Below are 26,201 nucleotides of genomic sequence, written 5' to 3'. Positions count from 1 at the left end.
AGGTGTGTGTGTTTTTCAAATGAGTTTTAAATAATTCAGTACCATGCAGGCGGCAGAAAAATGGCCTTATAAACTTGCAGTGCTCTTTTGTACTGAATATACTAGTGGAGTCTATGAATTAGAAATGAACACTATTCGATACATCTTTTTACTAATAACCAGTATGGTGTTGATGGAAATTCTCTGTTACTAATGTTTCTCTTTTTCTTTGTTTTTTTGTATTTTCCCATTAGAGAATTGCCTTAAAGTCGTTTCAGCACAGGTACCACATGTGTACTTATGGTAGGTTTCTAATAGGAGCCGTGATCACTGACTCATGGCAGCCTCCTCCCCTTTTCTTCCCTCTTGTGTGCTGCTGAGTGAGGGATGAGGGGAGAGTCCACGTGGAAGACAGTTCACTTTGAATAAGTGTGAGATTCCTAAGAGCTTGCCTACCCGGATAGGTGGTGGCCAAATAACCTTGTGGAATATTAAGTCTCCTCCTTAATTCAGGAGTCTAATTGGGAGTGAAAAAGTAAGGATCATAGGTTATGATGAGTCTTCGCCACATTTCTCATTGACTCATTGCTCCTCTCATATTTCTCCTGATCTTATCCAGGAAAACTTGTTTATGCGGAAAAGCTAAGTGGCATGTGTGGTCCTCTGTACAGTTCTTCCTCCTGCCAATAAAGAATTTTGGTTTTTCTGAAAGTGGAAGAATTTTCTCCTTCATCATGGTCATTATTATGGTTCGTATTTGGTTTTGTTTTCCTCAGGTATTTTACACTAATAATAGCGGTCTTAGTCATGTTCTGGAGTTATCAGATCTCTAATCTGAGAATCTCAGAGTTAGGCACTAAATGGCTTTCATGGCAAAAGATTTAAGGTGTGTTTGCAGGGACTGAGAAATGGCTCAAGTCACAACCACAGTGATTGGAGGGTTATAGCTAGACACAGGAAGGTTGAAAACACCTGTCTTTAAGCTTTTTGCATTGTAGCAGTAATTTTAAAGATCTGCCCTAAGAAACAGTAAAAGTTCATTTAAAATTCATAAATTCCACTCCCGTGTCTCTCTGAGTACACCACATATGGTTGCTATCAATGTCTTGAGCATACTGATCATATACTATTTAACGCACATTGTTTGCAACGATGTTTCAAATGATACAGGATTGGCTCATTCTGAGTACCGTAGGCCCCCCTTCTCCTCCGAGGATACGTTCCAAGACCCCCAACGGATGCCTGAAATCATGGATAGTGCTGAACCCTATATGTATGTTTTTCCTCTACATACATACCTATAATAAAGCTTAATTTATAAATTAGGTACAGAAAAAAATGAACAACAGCAATAATAAGATAGAACGATTATAACAATATACTGTAATAAAAGTTATGTGAATGTGGTCTCTCTCTTAAAATATCTTATTGTACAAATTTAATACCTTTTTCATCTTAACTAAGTGCTTGTCATACATTATGACAGCCAAACCTTTGCAGTTTGAGGTGTGACAGCAATACTAGCACAAATTTCTTTTTCCTTCTTCACAATTTCATGGACAGAAGATTCATTCTCATCGTAGATTTTAGCAACCTCATCGTACAGTTTTTCCTCTTTATTAAGTGGAGAACTGTCACCTTTTCACTTAAAGGAAGGACTTTATGGCTTCCCTTTGGCAGATCCAAATTGCCAGCATCCCTACCCTTGCGCTTTGGGGCCATTATTAAGTAAAATAAGGGTGATTTGAACACAAGCCCTGTGATAGCGTGACAGTCGATCTGACAACCCAGATGGCTACTCAGTGTCTAACAGGCATACATGCTGGACAAAGGGATGATTCACACCCCGGGCATGACAGAGCAGGACAGTGACAGGTTTCATCATGCTACTCAGAACAGCACACAATTTAAAACTTATGAATTGTTTATTTCTGGAATTTTCCATTTGACATTTTTGGACCACGGTTGACCTTGGGTAAATGAAACCTTGGAATGCAAAATCATGGACCAGGGAGCACTGCTGTATTCAGTCTGAAAAGACTCATGAGAGCTGTTGTTCCCTGTCAGGTAGAGGTGGACTGCCCAACTAATGAGAGAGGTGTTCTTCCTGTGGTCCATATTATTCTAAGATCCTCCTCAGAGGTCTTCGTTTTTAATGATGGCTTGATCTGGATTTCATAGATTTTTGCATGTCAGTTTCAGTTGAGTTTTCTTAAGGTTCAGCGCAGAACCGACAATAAAAAAAAAAAGATTGAATGGGGAACAGGCGGCAGAAGTTCTTAGAAAATAGTAAAGAAGATTAAAACCACCTGGTGAAACAAATTTTTCAGTAGATTTGAAAAAGGCACACATTGTTTCTTGAAAAAGTTTGTTGAGAGGTGCAAATTAGAAATCAGAGTAGATTAATTCATTTTTTGGAAGTGTTTTGTGGGTAAAACATGATCCATTATATTGTTAGACTTGTGTTACGTGAACAGTTATATGGCTCCTGGTTGTATATGTGGAGTCTTGTTCTCATGTTCCTCATGGCAGATTATACATCCTACTTATGCTCTCCTAGACACACAGAAGCTGAGCAAAGGCAGGCAGAGGTGTATCCATCAGTGAGTGGTACTGGGGATGGATCCATTACTCAGTTCTCCTTTCAACACACACTTATTGAGTGTCGCTTCTACTGTTCCTCATCAGTTAAATGGGGCCAGTAACAGTACCCGTCTCATGGATTTGTTGGGAGGACTAAAAATACAACACAGGAAGGTCCTGAAATCAGTGTCTGGCTCCTTGGAAGAGCTGCCACCACTTCACTGCCCCTGAGCTGTCTTCTGTGGGTACGAGAAGACGGGTGGATGAAGCTCACACAAGTCTGAGCACATCAGAGTCCCTGAGAATAACACCTTACTGGATAAAAGTATCTATGGATTTCAAAGAGCTCTTGAGTAGAGATAGTAAATGAGTAATTACAAATAGTGTTTTTCAGTTTAAAAAAGTGAGGTGGGTGGATTTTGACTCACAATTTTGTTTAATACCTACAATGTATTAGGCATTATATGAGACACTTTTATGTGTATCTTCTCTTTTAATCCTTGCAATTTTATTTTTATTTCTCCCACACGTGGCGAATGGAGCTGTATCTAGTTCAAGGGTGTAGGTTCTGGAAATTCATAGTGACTTGAACATCTGGGTTAATATTTCTTTAGTGTGGTAACATCCTTTCTGACAGTTTTAGTAGAATATTCAAGCCCTCCATTCCACCTGGAGTCTTGGCCAACACGGGAACTGAAATAGTGTAGAGCAGAATTCTCTCTGAGACTTAGAGATCTGTTGGTTCTACATTGCCTCTGTCATCTTTGGACACTTTAATTGAGGTTCTTTTAGTTACAGTTTAAAGAAACCCAGCTCAAACTAACTTGATCAAAGAAAAGGACCTCTGTTGGCTTACATAATTAAAATTTCCAGTGGTGCTTTTCAGGGTTTCAGAGACGTCAGATGTGCTGGGATTCAACTCAAGCAATGTTGTCAGGATTCTATCTCTATCTTCTGTCTCTGTTTTTTGTTTTTTCCTGTGTTGGCTTCTGTATTAGTTATCTATTGCCATGTAACAAGTTATAGTAAACATAGTGGCTTCAAACACACATTTATTATCTCATGGTGTGTGTGGGTCAGGAGGCTGGGCATGGCTTATCTGGGTCTTTTGCTCCAGGTTTTCTCGCGAGACTGCAACAGAGGTGTCAGCACTGAGGTCTCATCTGAAGGCTTGACTGAGGAAGGATCTGCTTCCAAGCTTATGTAGATTTTGAAAGAACTCAGTTCCTTGTGGGTTGTTGGACTGAGAGCCTTGCTGTCTGCTGTCAGCCAGAGTCTCAGTTCCTTGACACTTGAATCTCTCCATAGGGCAGCTTCCTTCATCAAAGCCAGCAAGGAAGAGTCTGCTAGCAAGGCAGAAATTACAGTCCTATGTAACATAATCATGGAAGTGGCATGCTCTGTTCTGTTGGTTAGAAGCAAGTTGTAGTCCCATCCATGCTCAGGGAGAAAGGATTTATGAAGGGCAAGAATACCAGGAATCAGGTATCACCAGGACCATCTTAGAATTTGTACACCACAGCTTCATTCTCAGGAAAGCTCTCTCCACATGCTGACGGAGTTGACCAACAGCTCCTGTCTTACATCAGCGTAAGGCCAGCAATTCTGGAGAAGATAGAGCCACATATCTCCTCAGCATCCATATATGTACCTGTTCCTTACCAGTCAGGATTCTTGACTGAAAACAGAAATTAACTCTGGCATATTTAACCACAAAAGACTTATTAGAAGGATACCAAGCAGCTTCTAGAATTGTTGAGAATTCTGAAGTTTTGGGCTGGAAAAAAACCTGTGAGAACTGGATGGACACTTGTGCCATTGCCACTGCTTCCTTGGACTCTCATCGCCATATTCTCAAGATTAGGAATGAGGTGTATCTCATTGGCCAAGTGTCAGTCCCACAGTTGTGCTCTAGCTGACAGGAAGGGAGATGAGGGAACACCTGCCCTGCTTGGGCCTCCATCAGAGGTGGAACTGTGTATCTTTAACTGTGACAGTGTTCCTCAGATGAGCCCACATGGGTCTCATGGCTTCACTGGGTTACTTTGTCTATAGATGTTCAGCCTAGCATGTTGTCTTGCATAAACAAATATGGGCTGTTTTCAGAACTTTGCAGGTGGTGGTTCTGTGCTCTTGTTCAACATTAACTGTGCCTTACAGGCATACCAGTAAAGCTGCTACAGGAGCAGTATGTGATATGCATGGCATGCCCAGGTCTCTTGAGTCATGTAATAGGTGGGGCATTCATAGTTAGAATTTTGATTCAGACCAGATTTAACCACAAGTAGTATTTACCTTTTCTGAAATTATAGGCTAGCTTTATGATCCAGTTTTGTTTCCCAGTCTTTCTGTTGGATTTAGGGATTGAGGGGTTACCTTAGCTCTTTACTGTCTTCATCTTTGACTGTGTGTATATGACTGTCTTGAATATGTGGGTACATTAGCTAAATTATCATATTTTTATAAGAACAAAGAACTTGTAAATCTTTTGAAGTAAGTTCATATGTTTCCTTGCATGTATTTTCAAAGCTATACCTACTTCTCTTGCAGCATTTCGGAATATATTAAGACCAACTTCCCAAGGAGGGAAACAGATGTCACTTCTGTGGGGTACTTTGTAGGGTGAAGAGTCTTGCCAATACTCAAAATGTTTTTCTTATTGGCCTACTATGCCAGCCGAAATCTCATTAGAATTTGAATTTTGGCTTAAGATCAATGGTCCTCAACCTCAACACATTAAAAACAACATAAATTGTTGTTATTAAAACAACATAATCAAAATTAAAATTAAATTAAAAACAACATAATCAAAAAGTAACCCAACAAACCCAACAGTGTCAGGGTCCCACTCGAGAGCAATTCTGCAGAATTTCTGGGAGTGGAGTCCAGGGGGCTGTAACTTTGAGAATCTCTTTAAGAGATTCTGTTTTGTAGCCAGGATTGAGAGCCAGTGGATTAAGATCACCACCTGGCAAGGGCTTCCTGTCCATTTGTGTCCTGGTGTACAAGCACAGTGTCGTAGTTACTGCCACAGTTCACAGTCGAGACTGTTCCTTGCCGTCCTCTCTTCCTTGTGTACCCCATGATGAACTCGCATTAATCAGGGTCACCTAAGCCAGTCTCTTCCTGCAACCTCAAAGAGCCCAGCTACCATAGGGCCATAGGATTTCCAGTTATGACACGGCTTCTGAAAATACCTCCAAAAGGCCAATTTGTGTCATAACAGTAGCATATGTTAAAATCAGGCTATAAACAATCCAACTTCTCTTTCATTTTACATTTACTTTCTGGAGGTGATGTGCACATAATCATTCATGTGGTATCCAGAAGTATTTTCGTCTGTAGTAATAGCAGATGGCAGAGTGGTTTCATGTGCCAAGCTGCATTTATTCTGCCACAGCGCAGCGTGGAAGTGATCACGGCCTCTTCCAAACAGTCTCGCTCCCCACGTGCGTGTCAGTTGTGGTGGGAAGTTTTCTTGCGTATCAGTTCAATATGTTGTAAATTTACTTGGAATCCTTGGAATTTGTGCATGATGTGGTCACATGAGATGTACTTCGAAAAGAAATATTTTTGAGGCCTAATGATTAAAGGTCATCAATTCCACAAACATTTAATAAGCATTTGCTGTGTGCTAAGCTAGTGGTTTTCCACTGGGATAGGTCACATGGTCCCCAGGAAGGATCTTGGACATTTACAGGACTGTGTGTAGGTGTCATGATGATTAGTGGAGGTGCTACTGGCATTTGGTGTGTGAGGACCAGAGGTACCGGCTGCCCTGCAGCACGCAGGACCGTCCCCTTCCACAACAATGTCCTGCACACCCCACACCCCAGTCTGTTGAAAGGACTTTTCTGTAGGTAAAAAACCTGTTCGTGATTATCCGAGCCTCAAACCTGATTGTGTTTTTCATATAAACACAAAGACTTTTTTTCTTTGGCATAGATTTAATATACAGTGACTTTTCCAGGAAAATTGTAAATTGAATTGTAAATGTAACTGAAGGGAAAATTGTATTATACTTTGCTTGATTTGGAGTCAAAAGTTAGTTACCCTCACGTAAGATCACGTGACCAGTGGAACCCTGCCTGTGGTGTTTGAGTCACAGAAAGCCCATCTGTACCTCCCTGCATTTTTTAACCTCACCTTCGTGCAGATTCCGTACATAGAGGGGCAAGCAAAGGATGACTTTATATGTCTTCTGGTGGTGTTCTGCCTCAACGTTTATAATTCATAGTATTTTACTATGTGAATTAAATTTTTCTTTCTTAATTTTTACAACTGGGGCATTGTGTTGAGTTGAGATTGCACGTGTTTGTTGTGTCTGTGTTTTTAAAAGTATGCGTGTAGGTAAGTTATTTATAAATTCCATTACAAGAAAATAGAAAGAGCATTAAAGAATATTTGGGTTTAAGGGGGCATTGGGTGTGATAGGGTTGGTAGCCAGTAGCTTAAGCAGCAGGGCAACGGCAGAAAAGTCAGCAGACAGGGAAGGTCCTTAAATGCTAGGGGAACTCAGACTATACTGCAGGAGCCCAGAAGCAGCCCCTGCCTTGTCCTGAGGGAAGGCAGACCAGGAAGGCTGTTTTGCTAGGGCTTAGCTGGGCAAAGGGAATGGTGCATACAAAGTTGAGAAGAGTGGAAGCATGGCTTTTGCAAATGGCTCAAGCTTGGGGTGGGGCAGGACTGGACGGGGGGCAGTGCAGAGCAGATGGAGAGATTTTGGGCAATTGGAATCTACTCAGCAGTGATATGGAAGATACAGGAAAGGGGACTCTAGGAGGTGTCTAGGAGGAGAAGAACACCGGCCTCACGTACGGAATTACACTGACTCTTTAACATCTGTCCTCCAATTAAGTGTACTGGGTTATTCCTTTATTTTGCATGTAATTTCACTTGTTTCTTTCATTTAATTGGGCACAACTTCTCATTTTGCTTTGAAGGAGATTAGAATAACAACACAGTTCCTAAAGAAACTTATTAATACCACAAAGCTAGTGATCATGATTTTCATCTGGAGTTCATTTTAAAAGCCCTAGCATGTGCCACATGGGGGAAAGCTTTCTTGACGATTTACCCCAACAGCAACGAAAATGTTTAGATTTATCCGCCACAACGATGAGAGAAATATTGTTTTTCAAATGGGAGCCTTGCTCAGTTACTGTTCCCTTTATATTTCAAAAAAAAAAAAATAATGAAATCACTAAAACACTATTATAAGAAATTTGGAACTAAAAAAGGGGGGATGACAGGCTTCCCTGGTGGCGCAGTGGTTGAGAGTCCGCCTGCCGATGCAGGAGACACGGGTTCATGCCCCGGTCCGGGAAGATCCCACATGCCGTGGAGCAGCTGGGCCCGTGAGCCACGGCCGCTGAGCACAAGTGAGAGGCCCGTGTACCGCAAAGAAAAAAAAAAGGGGGGGGGATGTATTTTCCCCATATTATCTGTTGCTGATTTTATGTATTTCTTTTAAATCTTGTTTTTAGATATTATACATATAATTGCATGTGTATAATGCATTATATGTCATATACTTAAAGATATAAGATCATGGTCCTATTGTATACAAATGGTCTAGGAGTCAAATAAAATGAAATATGTGAGCAATATTTTGAATCATTCTTCCTCTCAGTTTCCAACTTGGTATCTAGCTACCTACTGAACACTCCCCTAGATATTGCCATTTGATTGTCCTGCAGGCATCTCGGGGTAAACAACAAAACTGAGCACTTGGGCTCTCCCCGCACCCTCCCCCTTTTCTCCCATCTTCCCCATCTCAGCAAGTGGTTCCCTCGTGCATCTCCTTGCACAAGCCAAAAGCCTAGCTTTCTCCCTTTCCCTCACCCCCGACACTGAATCCATCAACAAGTCCTTTTATCTCCGCCACCAAAACAGACCCCAAGCCATTCACTGCTGCCCACTCTTACTGCTGCCAGCCTCTCCCAAGCTGCCACCGTTTCTCACCTGAGCTACATCGGCCTCCTTCCTGATCTGCTTACACTGGCCATTCTTGCCTCTCTAGAGTCTGTTCTCTCAGCAGACAGGATAGATCACTCTTAAGAATTCTCCTGTTTAAGCTTCTCCAGTGGCCTCCCAATGTACTTATCAAGCCACCCAAATTCCTCCGCATGGCACATAAGGCCTATAGGACCTGACTTTCACCTGTTTTTCTAAATTCTTCGCATGCTGTACCCCATGTCCTTACTGTGCTCACTGTCCTCACTGTGCTCAGCCACCTGATAGCCGCTCAGTGCTTTTAAAACACCAAGTTCTTCCCTGCCTCGCAGCTCTTCCATATGTGCTTTTCCCTGCCAGAAGCAGCCATCCTCACCTTGTGACCTGGCAGCTCCAAATCCTGTGGGTGTCACTTTAAATGCCACTTACAGAGCCATCCCAGACCACTCTAGGGAAAGGAGACTCACTTTCCTACACTTCCCACAATTTGCAGTTATTGTGTGTCTGTCTGTCTGTGTCTGTTACCCCCGCAAATTGTAAAATCTGTGAGGCAGTGACTGTGTTTGTCTTATTTAAGTAGTAGTCAGTCGGTGAATATTTGATGGATGGATGAATGAATGAATGAATGCTACTTCCTTGAACCAGCTCATGGAATTCTCTTCCTGCCCGGCTGAGAGACATGGGCTTGAGAGCCAAGGAATTGCTGGGCGTCGTCTATTATATTGGAAGCTCTTTTGTAAAAGAGGCTTCTCCCACCTTTGTAATGCTTGTTTTTGTCCAGGTCATGTTTGTCCGGGACTGAAGTAAATGTCAGCAGTCAGCTCCCAACCCTATGTCTGAGGTTGGAGCCATGTTTATTAAACCAGCAAGAGTAGTAGAGGTTGCATTGCCTTTGCGAGGATGTAATATTGGCAGGTGACTAGTTTTTACTTCTGAAGCCAAAGGTGGCTGGGTGGGGCGGGACGGGGGCGGAATGAGGGAGGTATGGTAAGAGAAACAAAGAGGACATACAGACCCAGTCTCTCCCAGATTGCCATTGCCAAAGACACAGGCTGGTGTGGCTGAAGACAGCATCACAGATAGAAACAGATGGCTTAAGAATAGTTTATCTTGGGAAGAAGCAATACGATCAAGATTTTTTGTAGTGGCATTCATTAAACCTGAAAAAATTCTTGCTTCATCTTGTTGCTCTAATGCCAGTCTGGGACCTTTTATTAAGATCCCCAAACCCCAGAGCTTCTGATCAGCTCAGTCCCTATCTGGTAATAGTAACTGCTTTTACAGGAGGAAATTCTGGAACGTACAGTACAAGAGGCCACTTCTAGCTGATTGCCTTTTACCTTGCCTTATTATCTTACCTTGTCCAACGCTGTGTCTCCATCAAGTTACGCCCTTAATGAGGTCATTTGCTCCGCATACACGGGAGATTATGTCATAGAGTAATTCATTTTCTGCTTTCTGACCTGTGCCTGAGAGGGCAGCCTCTTCATCTGTGGGAAGAAGTTGCCATTTAACAGAAGACCTGTATAGCTTATCCCAGATTTCAATCATAGCTTTAGTTTTTGAGTCTTCAGCAGTGCACATGACAGCAGGAACATTTGCATAAGCACGTAAGGTAGCTCAGCCTTACAAGTAGCCTGTTTAAGGAGTGAGGATCGGCCAATGCTGGCATCATAGGAAAGAACACTGTGTGCTGGTGTTAATAATATCCGCATATAGTTTGAGTAACTAAAGTCCACAGTAATATCTTTTTCTCAGCTTTATTGAGATATAACTGACATGTAATCCACAAGAGTATCTTAATCTTACTTTTGCTCCCAAATTATCTTTCCACCGTCACTGTCCCTTATAAGTAATATGTAGCAACACTGATTTGATATTTGCTTTTCATCTTTTTTTCTTTTTTCTTTATTTTTTTATAGTTTTTTCTATAAACATGAGCTCCCACTCTGAGTCAGGAAATACACAAGTGCTGTATATCTAGAGGTCCATAGGACAAAAAACAATGGCTGAAGATTTTTCAGAATTCCAGAAAGACATGAGACCTCTGATTGAAAAAACACAGCAAATCTCAAGGAGGGTAAATTAAACAAATCTACACCTGGAATGATTGTTCTATAATGATAGTAAATCCAACACAAAGGGAAAATCTCAAAGGCTGAGAGAAAAGACGTTACCTGCAGAAGAATGACTGTCCAATTGACAGTGCATTTCATAGCAGCAGTAGTAGGTCACTACACCTGTCAACAAAACAGGATGCAGAAATAAGGACCTTCTCGAACATACAAAGGCTAGCAGAAGTTTTTAGTCTCAGACTTTAACTGAAAGAATTACTGAAAGTTGGATTTTAGAAAGAAATAAATTGAACCCAGATGTAGGTTCCACCATTAGAGAGCAATGGGCCAATAAAGAAATTGGACATGTTCATAAACTTAAGTAATCTAAGTAAATGGCTGCCTCTGTGTTAGGATTTGAGTATAAACAAAATGTTTTTCCAATTGAGTATATAAGTGCTTAGACTTGGTGCTGATGTCCGAAATTCTTCTGTTTGTGATGAATTGCTTTCAGGCAAGGATTTTTAGTGAGAGGTCCATGGATAGGATGCAAGCCATCTATGAACTTCTTAAAATTATAAATGACATATTTTGTGTATGTGTAGTCTTTCTGCAGACAGGATTCATGGCTTTTATCAGATATTTAAAGGGGTTTAGAACCTGGACAAGTTTAAGAACTAATGGATTATGGTATTGTCCCCTATTAAGATGAAATTACATCAGTACTTAACTTGCTCTGACGTTGAGATAGAATGATATGAATTTGATTGCTGGATCTGTCAGTTACTTTGTGGAACTCTTGAGACCCTGGACAGATGATGTGCCTTCTCACAGTAGTGTGTGCAGTGTACGACCTGAGTAACCACACACAGCAACAGTGTATCTGGCTCTTGTGACCTCTTCGCACCATCACAGTCAGTGTTTGATTATAGCTGCTATGATTTTCTCAAGAGAGTCACTATTGAGCTATCAGAAGAAGTGAAGCTTCTCAGTGATGGATTTTAAGCTATAATAATAGGCTTAGTGCTGTTGTTATGTTAATTGAGCACATGTTTTGTGTAATACCTTGTCCAAGTGTGCACAGGGGAGGGAGGGGAGGAGGTGTTGTGTTCAATCATTAGCTCTCCCAGTGAAATTTGGTACAAAAACAGCTATTAACTGGTGGCCGGTGTGACTTGTGTTTTTAGAATACAGTTGTAATGTACATTAGATATGTGCATTTTATGTGTTATTTTAATTCCACTTCTCCTCTCATTCAGTAGTTGTTTACTGAGTGTTAGTGTCAGGCCATTTACTGTACCAGGTGTGATCATGGATGTAGCATTGAATATGGTGGTTCTGTTCCTGAGGAATTACCTTAACTTAACGATGTGAGGAGGCAGGTCATCACCAAATCCTCAGTCCCAGCCTAAGACCTGCTTAGGTCAAGAATAAGCTGTTCCTAAGAGCAGGGTTTTCCCAGCCTGCCCCTTGGGGTGTCAGCCTGAAGGTATAACTAAGAACAGAGGAGAGTGCACGCCTTCCAGGAGGGCTTCTGTGGAGCCACGGGCATACTCAGACACCACAAATGTTGAAACGTGTTTAGCATGTATAATTATGATCATAATAACACAGTCTGTTTCTAAAGCTGTTACATTTGAAGGTAGTTCCCAGCCACTGATCAGCACCCAGATGTGTCTTCTTCCCCCGAAGCCCAGGGCCTCCTTGTGGCCTCCCAGCACCCCCTGGGGGTGGGGATAAAGCACCCTAATCCTAGGACTGGGGTGCCCCATCCTGCTGGGGAGAAGGTGGTTCCCAGCTCCATTTCCTGTCTGCAAGTCTGTTTCCTCTCTCGGGACATGGGTATCTCTTAGAGGGCCAAGAGAGGTAGTTGGTCACATGGTTACCTACGGCATGGAGCAAGTTAACATACGTCTTGAAACAAGCATGTGATTCCTTTTTCATTGACGGTATCCTCCCCTTTCTGTGTGTAATGTTGAGAGGTTCTCAGTTTTGACTGAATAAGCTCATTACCTCTTCTTGTTTTTTATTTTAAAAGAAGCACACTAGTGTAGAACTTGAAGAAAATGATAAGGACAGCAGGAGTGTCGAGTTGGGACTTTTGTGGAAAATGCTGAATGTTGGCAGGTAATGCTGTGTGGTCTCTGGTCTGCCAGCCTCCCTTGCCTAGTTATTTGCAATTAGGTTATAACTCAGACTTCTACAAACCCATTTAGAGAGAGAAAAAATTCATTTAACTATATTAGACTCTAACTTGTAAATGAAATTCAAGGTTGATTGTTTAATAGGTTGGGATTTAAAATTGAAACTTTTCTTCCTTGTCATCTTATATCTATATGATTCACCATAAAGATTGGCTTAATAAGTTTCAAAAATATTGATGTATTTTATTCTTTTCAGTTAAATTGAGGTTACTGTTTTTAAAAAACTGATTCTGGCCTCTTCTTTGTTTCCCTCAAACTACCACTTTCTTTGCCATTCCTAGAACTAGTTGGAGAGTGTATTTAGCCTAAAAATAGAATAAAATAAGTACAATTTTGGGTTTTTTTGGAAAAGCTAAAGGAAAGCGCAGTTGATACTATTCTTCCCTGAAAATGGGAAAACTGAGTATCTGATCCCATGTTTTTATTATCAGGTTAAACATACTGTGAGGTAGATATATTTGATGAAAATAATAGCTGTCCTGAGGGATAATTGTGTGTGTGTGTGTGTGTGTGAGAGAGAGAGACTTTCGGTGTGTGTAGACGTACGCAGGACCTTGTTTGGGCAATAGTGTGATCGACTTGGCTGTTGGGAACAAGAGGCAGTGCCATCCTGTCTACAGAAAGCTTCCTTTAGTCTTTTTCTCTGAAGTGTTCCCTTGCCTGTTCCTTTCCTGAGAACCAGCAAGTCTTTCCCTGGCTCTGAGCTAATGACAGTCACTTGTGGCTGCCTTGCTTGTGGCATTTAGGGCCTCTTTACCCTGTCCTCTGTGGCCGTGGTCACAAGGTGTATTGGATTTGATTCTAGGTTTTGCGTGGGTGACAACGTCAGCGCCACGTTTCGGTCACTGCCGTGGCACAGCCAGCGCTCTGAGATTGAAGATGCAGCGGTTTTAACTTGCCTCCTGGTGCTCTTGGTTAAACCATCCTGGGTCACTGGAATCATGCATTCAACACATATTTGAGTGTCTGTCCTGTGCCAGGCACAGTCCTAGGTGTATGACATACATATATGAAAACCACAGAAGTCACTGTTCCCTTGGAGTTCACATCCAGCTCCTTGGTAACTTTCAGTTGCCAGGCAGCAGAAGGAAAGAGCAACTCTTCCACTGGGACGTGACTCTTTATGAGAGGCGCGCTGTTCCTCCTAGCCTTGTGGTCACCAGTGAGCACTTGGGGGGAGGGGGTCTGTGGGGATGGGTTTAGCAGGTGAGGGTGGAAGGAGGAGGTGGGCAGGGCCAGGCGTTGGGAGGCCTTGACTGCAGGCTAGAGCGTCCTGTCAACGGAGAAGACGGCGATCCCCACAGCATGGCAGTGACATACATGACCTCACCTCAGTTCTGGGAGAGTAACTGATGGCAGGGTATGGGCTGCATTGAGAGGAAGAGCTGGGGAGTGGCAGAGAGCCCCGTTGGGTGATCTTCTCTCATTTACTCTTTTACTCATTCAGCATATACTTAGCTGAGGCTTGCCTTGTATTTATATTTAGAAATGATTGCCAATCTTAGATGCTATTTTAAGAAGAGTGGAACCAATTTAATGCTCTATCTCATCTTTCAAGCTTGAAGTTTACATTTTTGGGTTTTCTTGGCTGAGCGACTGAAAGATGCATATTTGTAGCGGGGCTGGGGGGGCCCAGTGTGGACATCTCTTCTGCCGAGTTTCTCTTGCTCTCCGCCTCACTAGTCAGGGGTGCGTAAAAACGTAGCGGTCTGCTCTGTGGTGAACACAGATAGCTCCCATCCCTCACAGTGGCTAGCTAATTCAAGATTTAATTCAGAGAAAATGCGTTTCGTTTATGTTTTGTGATAAGAGCTACAGAGAAAACACTGGAAGAAGTGTAATGGGTTGTCTTAACAAAATGCCTCTGCTACTCCGAAGGAGCCAGCCCACTTTTCTCGGTCAAGGAGGGATATTGCCTTTTAAACATGTCATTGTTGTTATTCATTGTACTTTTTTTTGGTAAGATAGGAAATGTTGTTCTTGGGACTAAGTTAAATGCTGCTCAGTGTGAAACACGTGATGTGGAAGAGAGCCTGCAGACTGTGACTAATTGACGCGCCCTGGGCTGATGAGAAGGTGGTTGCTAGTCCGCAGCAGAGCAAACACTCACGAAGGCTTTCCTTCTCCCCTAGGACTTCCTTCGCCGGGCATCTGGCCGGGATCCTTGTTGGACTAATGTACACCTGCGGACCTCTGAAGAAGATCATGGAAATATGCTCAGGTACAGAACAGAACACTTCTGGCCTGACAGGTTGGAAGTTCATCTTCATTTTAACGGGAGCAGAAGCATCTTCATTTTAACGGGAATCTTCATTTAACGGGAACAGTTCCCTGTGGTTCAGCTTAGGAGCTTCCTAATAGGCTCTTTTTAAACCAAGAGGTAAACCAGCTGGTGCTGGTCCTCACACTGCTCCGAAGAAGAGGCTGCAAACCCCAATTTTAAACCTGAGGCTTTCTCAGGGGACAAATAGCGTTGCACACTTATACCCACAGCTTTATTGCTACTCACCAAAAACCATGATTTCCTTGAAATTTGGAGACTTAAAGCGGGTTTAAAATATGCTTTCTTCTGTAATATTCCATGAATTCAAAGTACAAGGAAAAGTTAAAAAAAGAAAGACAAATCTGTACTGAAGTGCAAGGCCAGTATTTTAAAGAATTCAGAATGACCACTAGGTCCTTGGCGGGTGAGACATATATTCATGCATGGCCAAACCAAGTCTGTTATTGCTTGAAGTGTGGCTTCTGCTTTTTAATTAAAATTTTTTTTTTCATCTAATTGATGCTCAATGAAAATACTTTATTTAGAAACCTATGAATTTTTTGGATCTCTTAATTGAAAATGCTATACTGGTCTTGACTTAGAAGGAAACTATTGATATTTTGCAAACACTTGTTCTATAGACCATATGAGTTCCAATATTTCATCTTTTTTTTTAATAAATAAATAAATTTATTTATTTATTTTTTGCTATGTTGGCTCTTCGTTGCTGCGCACAGGCTTACTCTAGTTGCAGAGAGCAGGGGCTACTCTTAGTTGTGGTGCGCGGGCTTCTCATTGCGGTGGCTTCTCTTGTTTTGGAGCACAGGCTCTAGGCGCGCGGGCTCGGCAGTTGTGGCTTGCGGGCTCAGTAGTTGTGGCACGTGGACCCTATAGAGTGCAGGCTCAGTAGTTGTGGCACGTGGGCTTCAGTAGTTGTGGCATGGAGGCTCAGTAGTTGTGACTCGCGGGCTCTCGAGTGCAGGCTCAGTAGTTGTGGTGAATAGGCTTAGTTGCTTCACAACATGTGGATCTTCCCGGACCAGGGCTCGAACCCATGTCCCCTGCATTGCAGGCGGATTCTTAACCACTGTGCCACCAGGGAAGTCCCCAGTATTTCATCTTTTATTCATGGGAAATCTTCTGAGACTATTTTACCTTTTCTTGAGCCATAAATAATTTATTTTCAGTTTGTGCCAGTGACTGGTATTCTTGAGAACCATATGATATTCATGATATTAGAAAGCTTTCCAAGCACTGTGCTGTTGCTTTTATTAGCTGGTTGTATTCACTTTCTGGTGATTTTTACAGATTGTGTTGCATCTACGCAGATTTTTATTTTCCTATGTTTGCCTATTACTGTGTTTCTAGTGTGTGTGCTTGGAAGAGGCAGCAGGAGCTTCCTTTATTGAAAATGTCCAGTTTTATTATATTTTTGATACAACTTAATTATGGAAATCTAGTAATGAGCTTTTTTGCCCAGATGCTCTCAGTGCTGACAAAGGAAAAGAAATGATTCTCGGGAGGCTAATGTTTTGTTTCCTTTTTCTTTGTGTGTCTGAGGATTAAGTGGTTAGTAAAGCTTTCTACAGACATATGAAATTTAGGCAAGTATTTTGGTTTTAAAGAGGATTTTCCCCCACAATTATAACATTTAAACTCTTAGTTTCCTTCTTAAAACCTTGTCTATTTTCTAAGGAGACTTACTTTTATATCATTCTATTTTCAGTGTAATACAGTAGAAAATTAAATGCTAAAAGTTGAAACATTCCGTGCTATTTACAAATGGTCTGCAATCTGTCCGCCGTTTTTTCTGGTGAAGCCGGAGAAAGATCTAGAGTGATCTAAGAATTGAGGTGACACGGGAGCCCTGTGGAAAATAATCAAGTACATGAAGGCGGCTGTCTGATAACTCCTGGGAGAGGAGCATCACACTGAAGGTGTCCCCTGTCACTCCTCCCTCTCTCCTTTCCTTCAGCAGTACTGAGTCGTCTGTCCTACTGCTTTCTTAGGGTTAAGAAACGGGAAAGTCCCTTAGGAAGGGTAAGAACGTGGCTCACCTAGCATCTTTGTTGTGGGGCAGCTTCTCTCAATAGCCAGAGCATCTCTACTTGTCAGAGGTCTCAAAGACCAAGCTTGGTCCCTTGGAAGGCAAAGTGCATCTTATGTCATTAGGAACCTTAAGGAACTTCAGAGAGTATGTTAGGGTTTCATTGTCCCCACCAAATTCTGTTCCCTGTAGGGCTAACCCCAAACAAAAGAGAGCTTATTTTAACAATTGTTTAGAAATCATTTATAATGGCTTTCAGCTTTGTTACAAAGAATCTCTTAATTGTTGGAAAGGTTAGTAGTTACAGCCTTATGGCTGTTGTGTTCTATCAGATGTGTCTGTTTTTATGCTACTACCATACTGTTTTGTTTACTATAGCTTTATAATATAGATGGCAATCAGGAAATGTTAAGATAGCTATTATCAAAAAGACAAGAGATAACAAGTATTGGTGAGGATGTTGGTGGGAATGTAAATTGGTGCAGCCACTATGGAAAACAGCATGGAAGTTCCTCAAGAAATAAAAAGAACTACCATATGGTCCAGCAATCCCACTTCTGTGTGTATATCCAAAGAAAATGAAATCAGTATCTCGAAGAGATATCTGCACCCCCATGTTCATTACAGCATTATTCACAATAGCCAAGATAGGGAAACAACCTAATGGATGAAGAAAATGTGGTATTGGGCTTCCCTGTTGGCGCAGTGATTGAGAATCTGCCTGCTAATGCAGGGGACACGGGTTCGAGCCCTGGTCTGGGAGGATCCCACATGCTGCGGAGCAGCTAGGCCCGTGCGCCACAACTACTGAGCCTGTGCGTCTGGAGCCTGTGCTCCACAACAAGAGAGCCCGCGATAGTGAGAGGCCCGCGCACCGCGATGGAGAGTGGCCCCCACTTGCCACAACTAGAGAAAGCCCTCGCACAGAAACAAAGACCCAACACAGCAAAAATAAATAAATTAATTAATAAACTCCTACCCCCAACATCTTCAAAAAAAAGGAAAAGAAAATGTGGTATTTATATGTATATAATGGAATATTATCAGCCATAAAAAAGAAAGAAATCCTGTTATTTTTGACAAAATGGGTGAACCGGAAGGACATTATGCTAAGTGAAATAAGCCAGAGAAAGATAAATACTGTATGATCTCACTTATTTGTGAAATCTAAAAAAGTTAAACTCATAGAACCAGAGAGTAGAACAGTGGTTTCCAGGGGTTGGCGTGGGGTGGTAAATGCAGAGATGTTGGTAAAAGGGTACAAACTTTTAAGTTGTAAGATGAGTAAGTTCTGGGGATGTAATATACAGCATGGTGACTATTGTTAATAATACTGTATTACATACTTGAAATTTACTAAGATAATAGATCTTACGTGTTCTCACGTATATACACCCACACAATGGTAAGTATATAAAGTGATGAACTTGAGTTAATGAACTTGATTCTGGAAATCATTTCATAACATATATGTATATTAAATCATCACATTGTACACCTTTAAAAAAATTGCGTTGCCCAACTTAAACATGTACAATTTTTATTTGTCAGTCACACCTCAGTAAAGCTGGCAGGGGTGGCGGGAGAAGCCTACCCCTGCAATTAAAATGTTTGTTTCCTTCATATTTAGGCGTTTTTCCCTCCAATATTGATTACCCAGGACAGCAGTACTACTTTAATAGTTTTGGTAAGTACTGTGTTTCATTTAATACATTTAAACTTATATTTTAAAATGATAGTGTTTGCTACTGTAGAGCTACTTTAAAATAATACTTTATGCCTTTGGAGAGTACTTCACACATTATATGCTTGTGCCTCTAACATGCATGGAAGCTAGATGGAGGGGTCACCCGGGGAGCACATGTGGGCGCGTTGTTAGGGAAGGCTAGGGAAGGAGGGAACTCTGGTGTGAAAATACTGTATGATTGGTTTGAGGTCTCTCAGACATGGTTAGAGTCATACTAGACCCAGGTCCCTTGATTCTCAGCCTAAGAGACCATTCTGCTGGCTAAGTGTTAGAAGTTAGTTTCAGATATACAGTTCTCCACGGTCCATGCCACCTACATATTCAGAAAGAATCATGCTTGCCCTAAGAGGCTAATATAGGCATTCCTCTAATAGTTAATACCATGTGACTTAAAGAGGAGAATGTATTTTTTCTAGATATCTTTGTAAATAGGTAGAAAGGACTTCCTGTTGAAGCATATGACCTGTTTTAGGCTAAAGTTCTTGCATTCCAGCCTGGGGAAGCTGCACTGCAATATCCTGGATCAATACCAGCAGATAGGTGTCAGAGAAGCCGTAGGCTCTGCAAGCAGTGGGTGGCTTTATTGTCCTGCGCATCGGGAATTGCTGCAGCTTAAATCTGGGGTCAGCAGCCTTTCCTGTAAAGGGCCAGATAGCTACTGTTTGAGGTTCTAAAGGCTTTGTTGACCATATGGTCTGTGTCTCAACTAGTCAACCTGTGTCGTAGCATGAAAGCAACCATAGACTATTCATAAGCAAATGTGCATATTTGTGTTCCAATAAGACCTGATTTACAAAAACAGGCAGTGGGTTGTATTTGGACTATAAGTTGTAGCTTTATATACACGGTGCTTTTGCTTTATTTTTCCGTACAGGTTCTTAGCCTCAGTCTGGTTTACTCAGTAGCACTTTGTAAGTGGTTCATTGTGCACGTGTCAGACTAACCACTGTGGGAGAGAAAGAAAGAGCTATAGTCCCTGTCTCAGTATTTAACCAGGAGTGAGAATGTAGGTGCCATACATTTAAAAAGGTGAAACAGTAGAAATGAAAAGGACTAACTAGGGTATAGAAAGTAGAATGGTGAACCGTGGAGTGGGGTGATACACAATAAGGCAATGATAGCTAATAATGACATTTGTTGAGTTTTTACTAAAATGTCTCCTTCCAGTAACTACCCCCTGCACTGTTCTGGTTTCATTTCTGTCACCATAGATTAATTTGCCTGAGCCTGAACGTCATATAAATCTACTCATTTACTAAGTACTCTTTTGTATCTGGCTTTTGTTATTCAACCTCATTTTTTATGATCCATATATGTTGTTGTATGTATCAGTAGTTATTCTTTTTTACTGCTGAATGGTATTTTATTGTTTCAATATGCCACAGATTTTCTGGATATCATTTTTTTAATAATTTCTAATTTATTTCTCTTGTTATTAGGGAACAGACTCAGTGTAGTTTAATCCTTTTACTTTAATGAGGCTTTCTTTTGGCCCAGTGTATGGTCTATCCTGGTGAATGTACCATATGCCCTTGAAAAGAATGTGTATTCTGCCATTGTTGAAAGTAGTACTCTACACATATCAATTAAGTTAAGGCGGTTTACAGTCTTGTTTATATTTTCTGGGTCTTTACTGGGTTTTGTATCTAATTTTTTATCATGTATTTTGTCTTTCACTAAATTTGGAAGGGTTTCAGATACAATTTCTATAAGTATTTTTTTCTCCACCAATCTGCTGCTCCTCTCAAGGCTTTAATGACATGAATTTTAGACATTTTAATAATGTCCCTCAAGCTCCTCAGGGTCTTATTTATTTCTTTCGATCTTTTTCCCTCTGTTCTTCATATTGGATAGCTTTTATTGATTTATCTTCAAGTTCACTGACTCCTTTCTCTGTCATCTCCATTCTGCTATTGAACCTAGCGAACCTATCCAGTGACTTTTTTTTTAATAATGTAATTTTAGTTCTAAAATTTCCATTTGGTTCTTTTTTTAGTTTCTGTGTCCCTGATGAAAACTCTGTCTGTGCATTTCAGGAGTGCACCTTTATCTTATAGAGCACAGTTATTGTCTGTCTTTAAAATCCGTCTGATAATCCCAACATCTGAGGCCTGTTTTGTGGCTGGCACCTGCTGATTGTCTTTTTCTCCTGAGAATTGGTCACATTCTTCTGTTTTGTTTTGGTTTTGTATGCCTGGTAAATTTCTCTTCTATCTGAACGGTTTGACCTTTATTGTGAGATTTTAGATTCTGTTAAAATCCTCTGCAGAATGTTGATTTTTGTTTGTTTGACCAAGCAGTCAACCTGGTTAGGTTCAGAGCACAAATTCTGTTTTTCTTTCTGTGGGTGGTTGGTTCCAATGTCAGTTCAGTTTTCAAATCCTTTATTGTACTATTTGGGCCTATCCCATTCAGGTACCACTCATGAGATGATCTGATACTTGTGTAGTTAAGTTATGTGGTAGTTCAGTTTTCCAAGTCTTTGCTTCTTTTATTCCCTTGTGTCTGTTCACTGCATGCATAGCTCAGGGATGGGCCCAGGGCTTATGTCAGTTGATCTGCAGAAATAGAAGGTTCTTCTGTGCAGATCCAAATTTCCAGGTAGTATCGTTTTTCTCCTGCCTCAAGAACTATCGTAACCATTTCCTCTAGTGCAGGTCTCTTGGTAATCAATTCTTCTAGCTTTTGTCTTACTAAAGAACTAAAGAATATCCTCTCCCATCTGATTTTCACCTACACCAATGTTAGACTGCTTCATGTTGTCCCACAAGTCTCTGAGGCTCTGTTTATGTTGTTTGGTGTGTGTGTGGGCTTCAGTTTGGATAGTGTTTGTGGCTGTGTGTTCAAGCTCTGTGATCTTTCTTCCATAATGTCGAATTTGCTGTCAATCCCATCTGGTGAATTTTTCCTCTCAGATACTCTCTTTTTTAGTTCTGGAAGTTCCATTTAGTTCCCTTTTATATCCTCCATTTCTCTTCTCATTAAATTCATGTTTTTATTTATTTAAATCATGGGCATAGTTATAATGGCTATCCTGAAGTCCTTGAGTGCTAATTCTGTCTTATCTATATATTTTTTGCATCTGCTTCATTAGACTGATTTTTTTCCTGGTCACAATCTTTTTTTTTTATCTTGTGATTTTGATTGGATGCTAGACATTGTGTATTTTGTGGTATTGAGTGCTAGAGTCTCTTTCCTTTTAAAGAAAACTGGACTTTGTTCTGGCACACAGTTAAGTTTCCTGATGATTAGTTTGATCCTTCTGGGGCTTATTCTTTAATTCTTGAGGGTGGGTCTAAAGTAACTTTTATTCTAGGGTTAATTCTGTGCTGTGGCTGAGATGTTATTTTTGTGGGATCTCTCCTGAATGCCCTTTGTTCAGCAGGGACTCTGCTCTGGCTGGTTGGAATGCAAAGGTCTCCCAGCCCTGCCTGAGCTCTGGGAATTGTTCAGTTTATAGCTCTCAGGCATCCTTTGCCTGGTCTCATGGAATTTCACACTCATGGCTTAATATTCAACAACATCTCCAGGCGACCCCATGAAGATTTCTGGAGGTTTTGCTATGCACGTAGTTTTCTCCTTTGCTGTACTCTGCCCTGCAAATTCCAGCTCAACTCAGGGAGCCTGCTGCATCTGATTGTGTTCACGCTCCCTGCACCACCTCTGGAAAGTGCCTCCAGGCTTCCTTTATTTCCTTTCTCTCAAGATTCAAAATCTTGTACTGCCAATTGTACAATGTCTAAAAACATTTGTTTCATATATTTTCTCCAGACTTCTACTTAAGATTAAGTAGAAGGGCTAGTCCAGTCCCAGTTACTCCTTCCTGGCAGAGGTAGAAGTTCAATTCAGCGATATTAATGTAGTGCAGTCGGGGTTCAGCCTGGAAGGAAGGAGCAGGGCTGTAGTCACTGGAGGTTTTACCCAGAAGAAGTGGGGTGCTGTGTCATGATGAGTAAGTAGAAGTTAAGGAAAGCCATGAAAGGAAAGGGCTCTTCAGTCCTTTATGAAAAAGCCTGTCTGGGATTATCCAGAATGGACTGGAGTGCCACTGAACAATGTATTCAGTAGAGTGACACTGTGGGAGTTATAGTGAAGATACGTTTTTGCTGTAGTTCTAAAGGCTCGGAGCATGGTCATCCATCCTGGCTGTTTGTATGAATCACCTGAGGCGCTTTTACAACATGTCCATGCCTTGAATTCAACCCACGCCAATTAGGTTAGAATAGGGATAGAGACAGGGACTTTGACTTTCTTTTTTAAAGCTTCCCAGGTGATTCTAATGGGTTCAGGAACGAAAACCATAGGCTTAGGTGATTGGCTTGGGGACTACCGAGATGAATGCTGTTGCTGCCCAGAGAGGCTTTACTCTGAGGCTTTTGCTGATGATGATCTGGATGCTTCGAATCCTAGAAGCGTGGTCTTGGTGTAGGAGAGGAACGGCTGCTGGACAATGCAGGCTCACCTGCTGCTATCTGTGGACTCACCCGAGGAGAGGAGGTGTGATGATCAGTTGTCAACAAAGCTGATGTAGTCATTTGGAAGAGCATTGGGTTCTTTTGGTTGTTTGTCATGGAGGCCAGTTTACACTGACTTAAGTATAAGAAGAGGTTTCTCGGCCTATGTGACTAGGAAGAGGTGAATTGTACAGGAAGACCATTTTGGTTCTGTCTCCCATTGTGATTTCTCTCTTCCTGTTGACCTTGTTCTCTCTAGTAGGCAGAGGACATGGCTCCTAATACCTCAGAGTTGCTAGAGGAAAAGGAGCTTGTCTCCTGGTTCATTTTTTAAATCTCCAAAAGAAACAAGAATGTTCCTCTAGATGAAAAGAGTAATAATAACATACTTGTGCACAGACATGACTTGAACTATCATAGATTACCTAGTCCTAATATCTTGTGTGACCGCTGGGAATTGAGGTTTAGAAATGTTAAGTAATTTGGCTAAAGTCATACCGGTAGTTAGTTATAGAACTAGGACTAAGAATGCAAGTCACTGATTCCTAGCTGCTGCTTTTTCTATTGTACAGGGATATGAGATGCACATTCTACTGATTTAACCTTACAAATTAGGGAAGTTTCCCGTATTGACTTTTCTTTCATCTTTTTTGAACTTATTTAAAAAAAAGGAAAAACGGAAACCTGCAAAAAGCCTCCTTCATATGAAAGAGGCATAAGCACAGCAGACACATAGGCCAGAGAATCAAAGGCAAAAATAAAAGCCCCTTTCACCTTTCTTTCTTATTCCCTGTAAGATTACCATATTTATATTTCTTCCACTGAAGTGATTGGATTTCTTCAAAGGCAGAGCTACATATGGCCCGGTGGCCATACTAATGGTCATCTAGGGAACTTTTATGAGAGCATATGTATCTCTTACAAGTAATGATTTATTCTTAATATGGCCATCCTTAGCTGGAAAAGTCTTTATAGGTCAGAGAACCTCATGAATGTTTAAAAAGCTGTTACCAATTTTTCTAATCTCGGTGGTGTTTCTTGATCTCTTTTGCTGTGAAATTCTGGTATGTGTATAAGGAACAGATGGAGTAGTTTATAGAATAATGATAACCAGAATTTCTTTTATTACGGAGCCAAAGTATATAACTACAAAAAAATATTAAACTAGTATTCATTGCAGGATATAATTTAAACTTTTTTATCTTAAGTGTTTGATTGTTAGGTTTTTCCAGCTATGTTTATTATGAAGATTTAAAAAAATCTGATTGGGCCAGTGGAACAGCTGTAGAAAATTTTTGGTCCTAGGAGACCTGTTCTCATTATAATAGATATTGATGGGATTTTCGGTCCTGTTGATGATTTATGACTGATGATATAGAACCTTTAACCACACTAGTCTTTTTGACTTAAGGCATTAAAACTTTCCCTTTCTCTCTCCCCATGTTTTGTCTCACAAGTACCAAATTAGATTTTATAATATTCAGATGTTTAGAGTTGTAGGCTTACATTTTGTTAAGGCACTGCTCGGTTGTATTTTAAAAGAAATACACGAGGAAAGATGTTTTTCTCTATCAAGAAAATGTTGCCTCAAATCGTAGCAAATTTACCTGTCAATTGAAACTCCATAGACGTATGTCTTATTTCCGGTATCTGCATAGATAGCTATTCAGAGCTTTGGGGTTACTTTGGATTTTGAACGAGCTGAATATTTTAGAGGGTAGAAATGCTGCTTAGACCTTCTGTAACAAAATGACTTTCCACAGGGATTTGAAAGTGGTAATGAGCCATATGGGAAAGTGCCCAATGTGCTTTTTGTGTTGCAATAAAATAATTGGCACTCTTAGGGAATTGGGCAGTCTCTCTATTCAGGCATTACTGAAGCATCCTGTGGTATTCAGCGACTTATCCATAAATATTCTATTATGTTTTGGAATGGTTGCCCCTTTCTTTTATTCTTTGTGAAGTAGATACATTTATTGTGTTTTGACCATTTGCCCTTATAGAAAAGTTTTTTTTTGGGGGGGTTATTTTTTATTTGTTGGCTTTTTTGGTGAGAAGCATAGAAAGCAAGATTTGTAGCAGTGCCACAGTCGTCTTTATCTCAGGATATGAACCTTGCTGGTGGGTGTTCCCCAACACAGTAGTGGGAGCTGAATTTTTCTGATTGTTCTATTGCGTAGAGACCAATTTGAGGAAGAGTGTCCTTATTAAAAATTGTGTCCAGATCCCATTTCAGTCCTAAATCATTCAGTATACTTATATCCTTATCCTGATTCAAATATCATAATGTTTATATTCTGACATGGGAAACATGTGAGAGAGAATATGGAAGTTGCGTTATAGGAGGTATTTAGTAAATGCCCATTAATTTTTACTACATTAGAAGAAAGGATTAGCCCCCGAAATCCTGAACAATTTTATTTAATGTTTGTTTAAATCATTCATGTCTGTGACTTTCAAGGACATTAAATAAAATAGTACCAACAGAGAAGATTTTGTAATAGATGATAAATAGAAGAGTATTGTAGTAATCAGTAAGAGTGAGCAAAGGCTCTGAATAGACTGTTCTCCAAAGCAGATATACAAATGGTTAATTAGCACATGAAGAGATGCTCAACATCATTAGTCATCAAAAACCACAGTGAGATACCACTTCACACCCATTAGGATGGCTATAATTAAAAAGACAGTTAATAACAAGTGTTGGTGAAGATGTGGAGAAATATGAACCCATACATGTTGCTTGTGTGAATATAAAATTGTGTAACTGCTTTGGAAAACATTCTGGTGGTTCCAAATGGTTAAATATAGAATTACCATATGACTCAGCAATTCCACTCTTAGGTATGTACCCAAGAGAAATGAAAACATATGTCCAAATAACAACTTGTATGCAGATGTTTATAGAAGCATTA

The 26,201-nt window shown here is 40.8% G+C and overlaps 1 protein-coding gene across 11 annotated transcripts in view; it reads left to right on the top strand.

Annotated features, from left to right (window-relative positions):
* Positions 1–26,201, top strand: part of RHBDD1 (rhomboid domain containing 1) — a 115,109-nt gene that overhangs the window by 37,399 nt on the left and 51,509 nt on the right. For 10 of the 11 annotated variants that reach the window (XM_073807196.1, XM_073807195.1, XM_073807190.1 and 7 more), the window contains 2 exons: positions 14,908–14,996; positions 18,716–18,772. In XM_073807196.1, the coding sequence (XP_073663297.1) occupies positions 14,908–14,996; positions 18,716–18,772 (146 nt within the window). The remainder of the gene's footprint in view (positions 1–14,907; positions 14,997–18,715; positions 18,773–26,201) is intronic. The other variant, XM_073807199.1, reaches the window with a different exon arrangement.

This window comes from Tursiops truncatus, chromosome 7 (assembly GCF_011762595.2).
Source record: "Tursiops truncatus isolate mTurTru1 chromosome 7, mTurTru1.mat.Y, whole genome shotgun sequence".
In the NCBI taxonomy this organism is placed as follows: domain Eukaryota; kingdom Metazoa; phylum Chordata; class Mammalia; order Artiodactyla; family Delphinidae; genus Tursiops; species Tursiops truncatus.
Note: the sequence above shows the minus strand (reverse complement) of the source record. Positions and strands in the feature narration are given on the sequence as shown.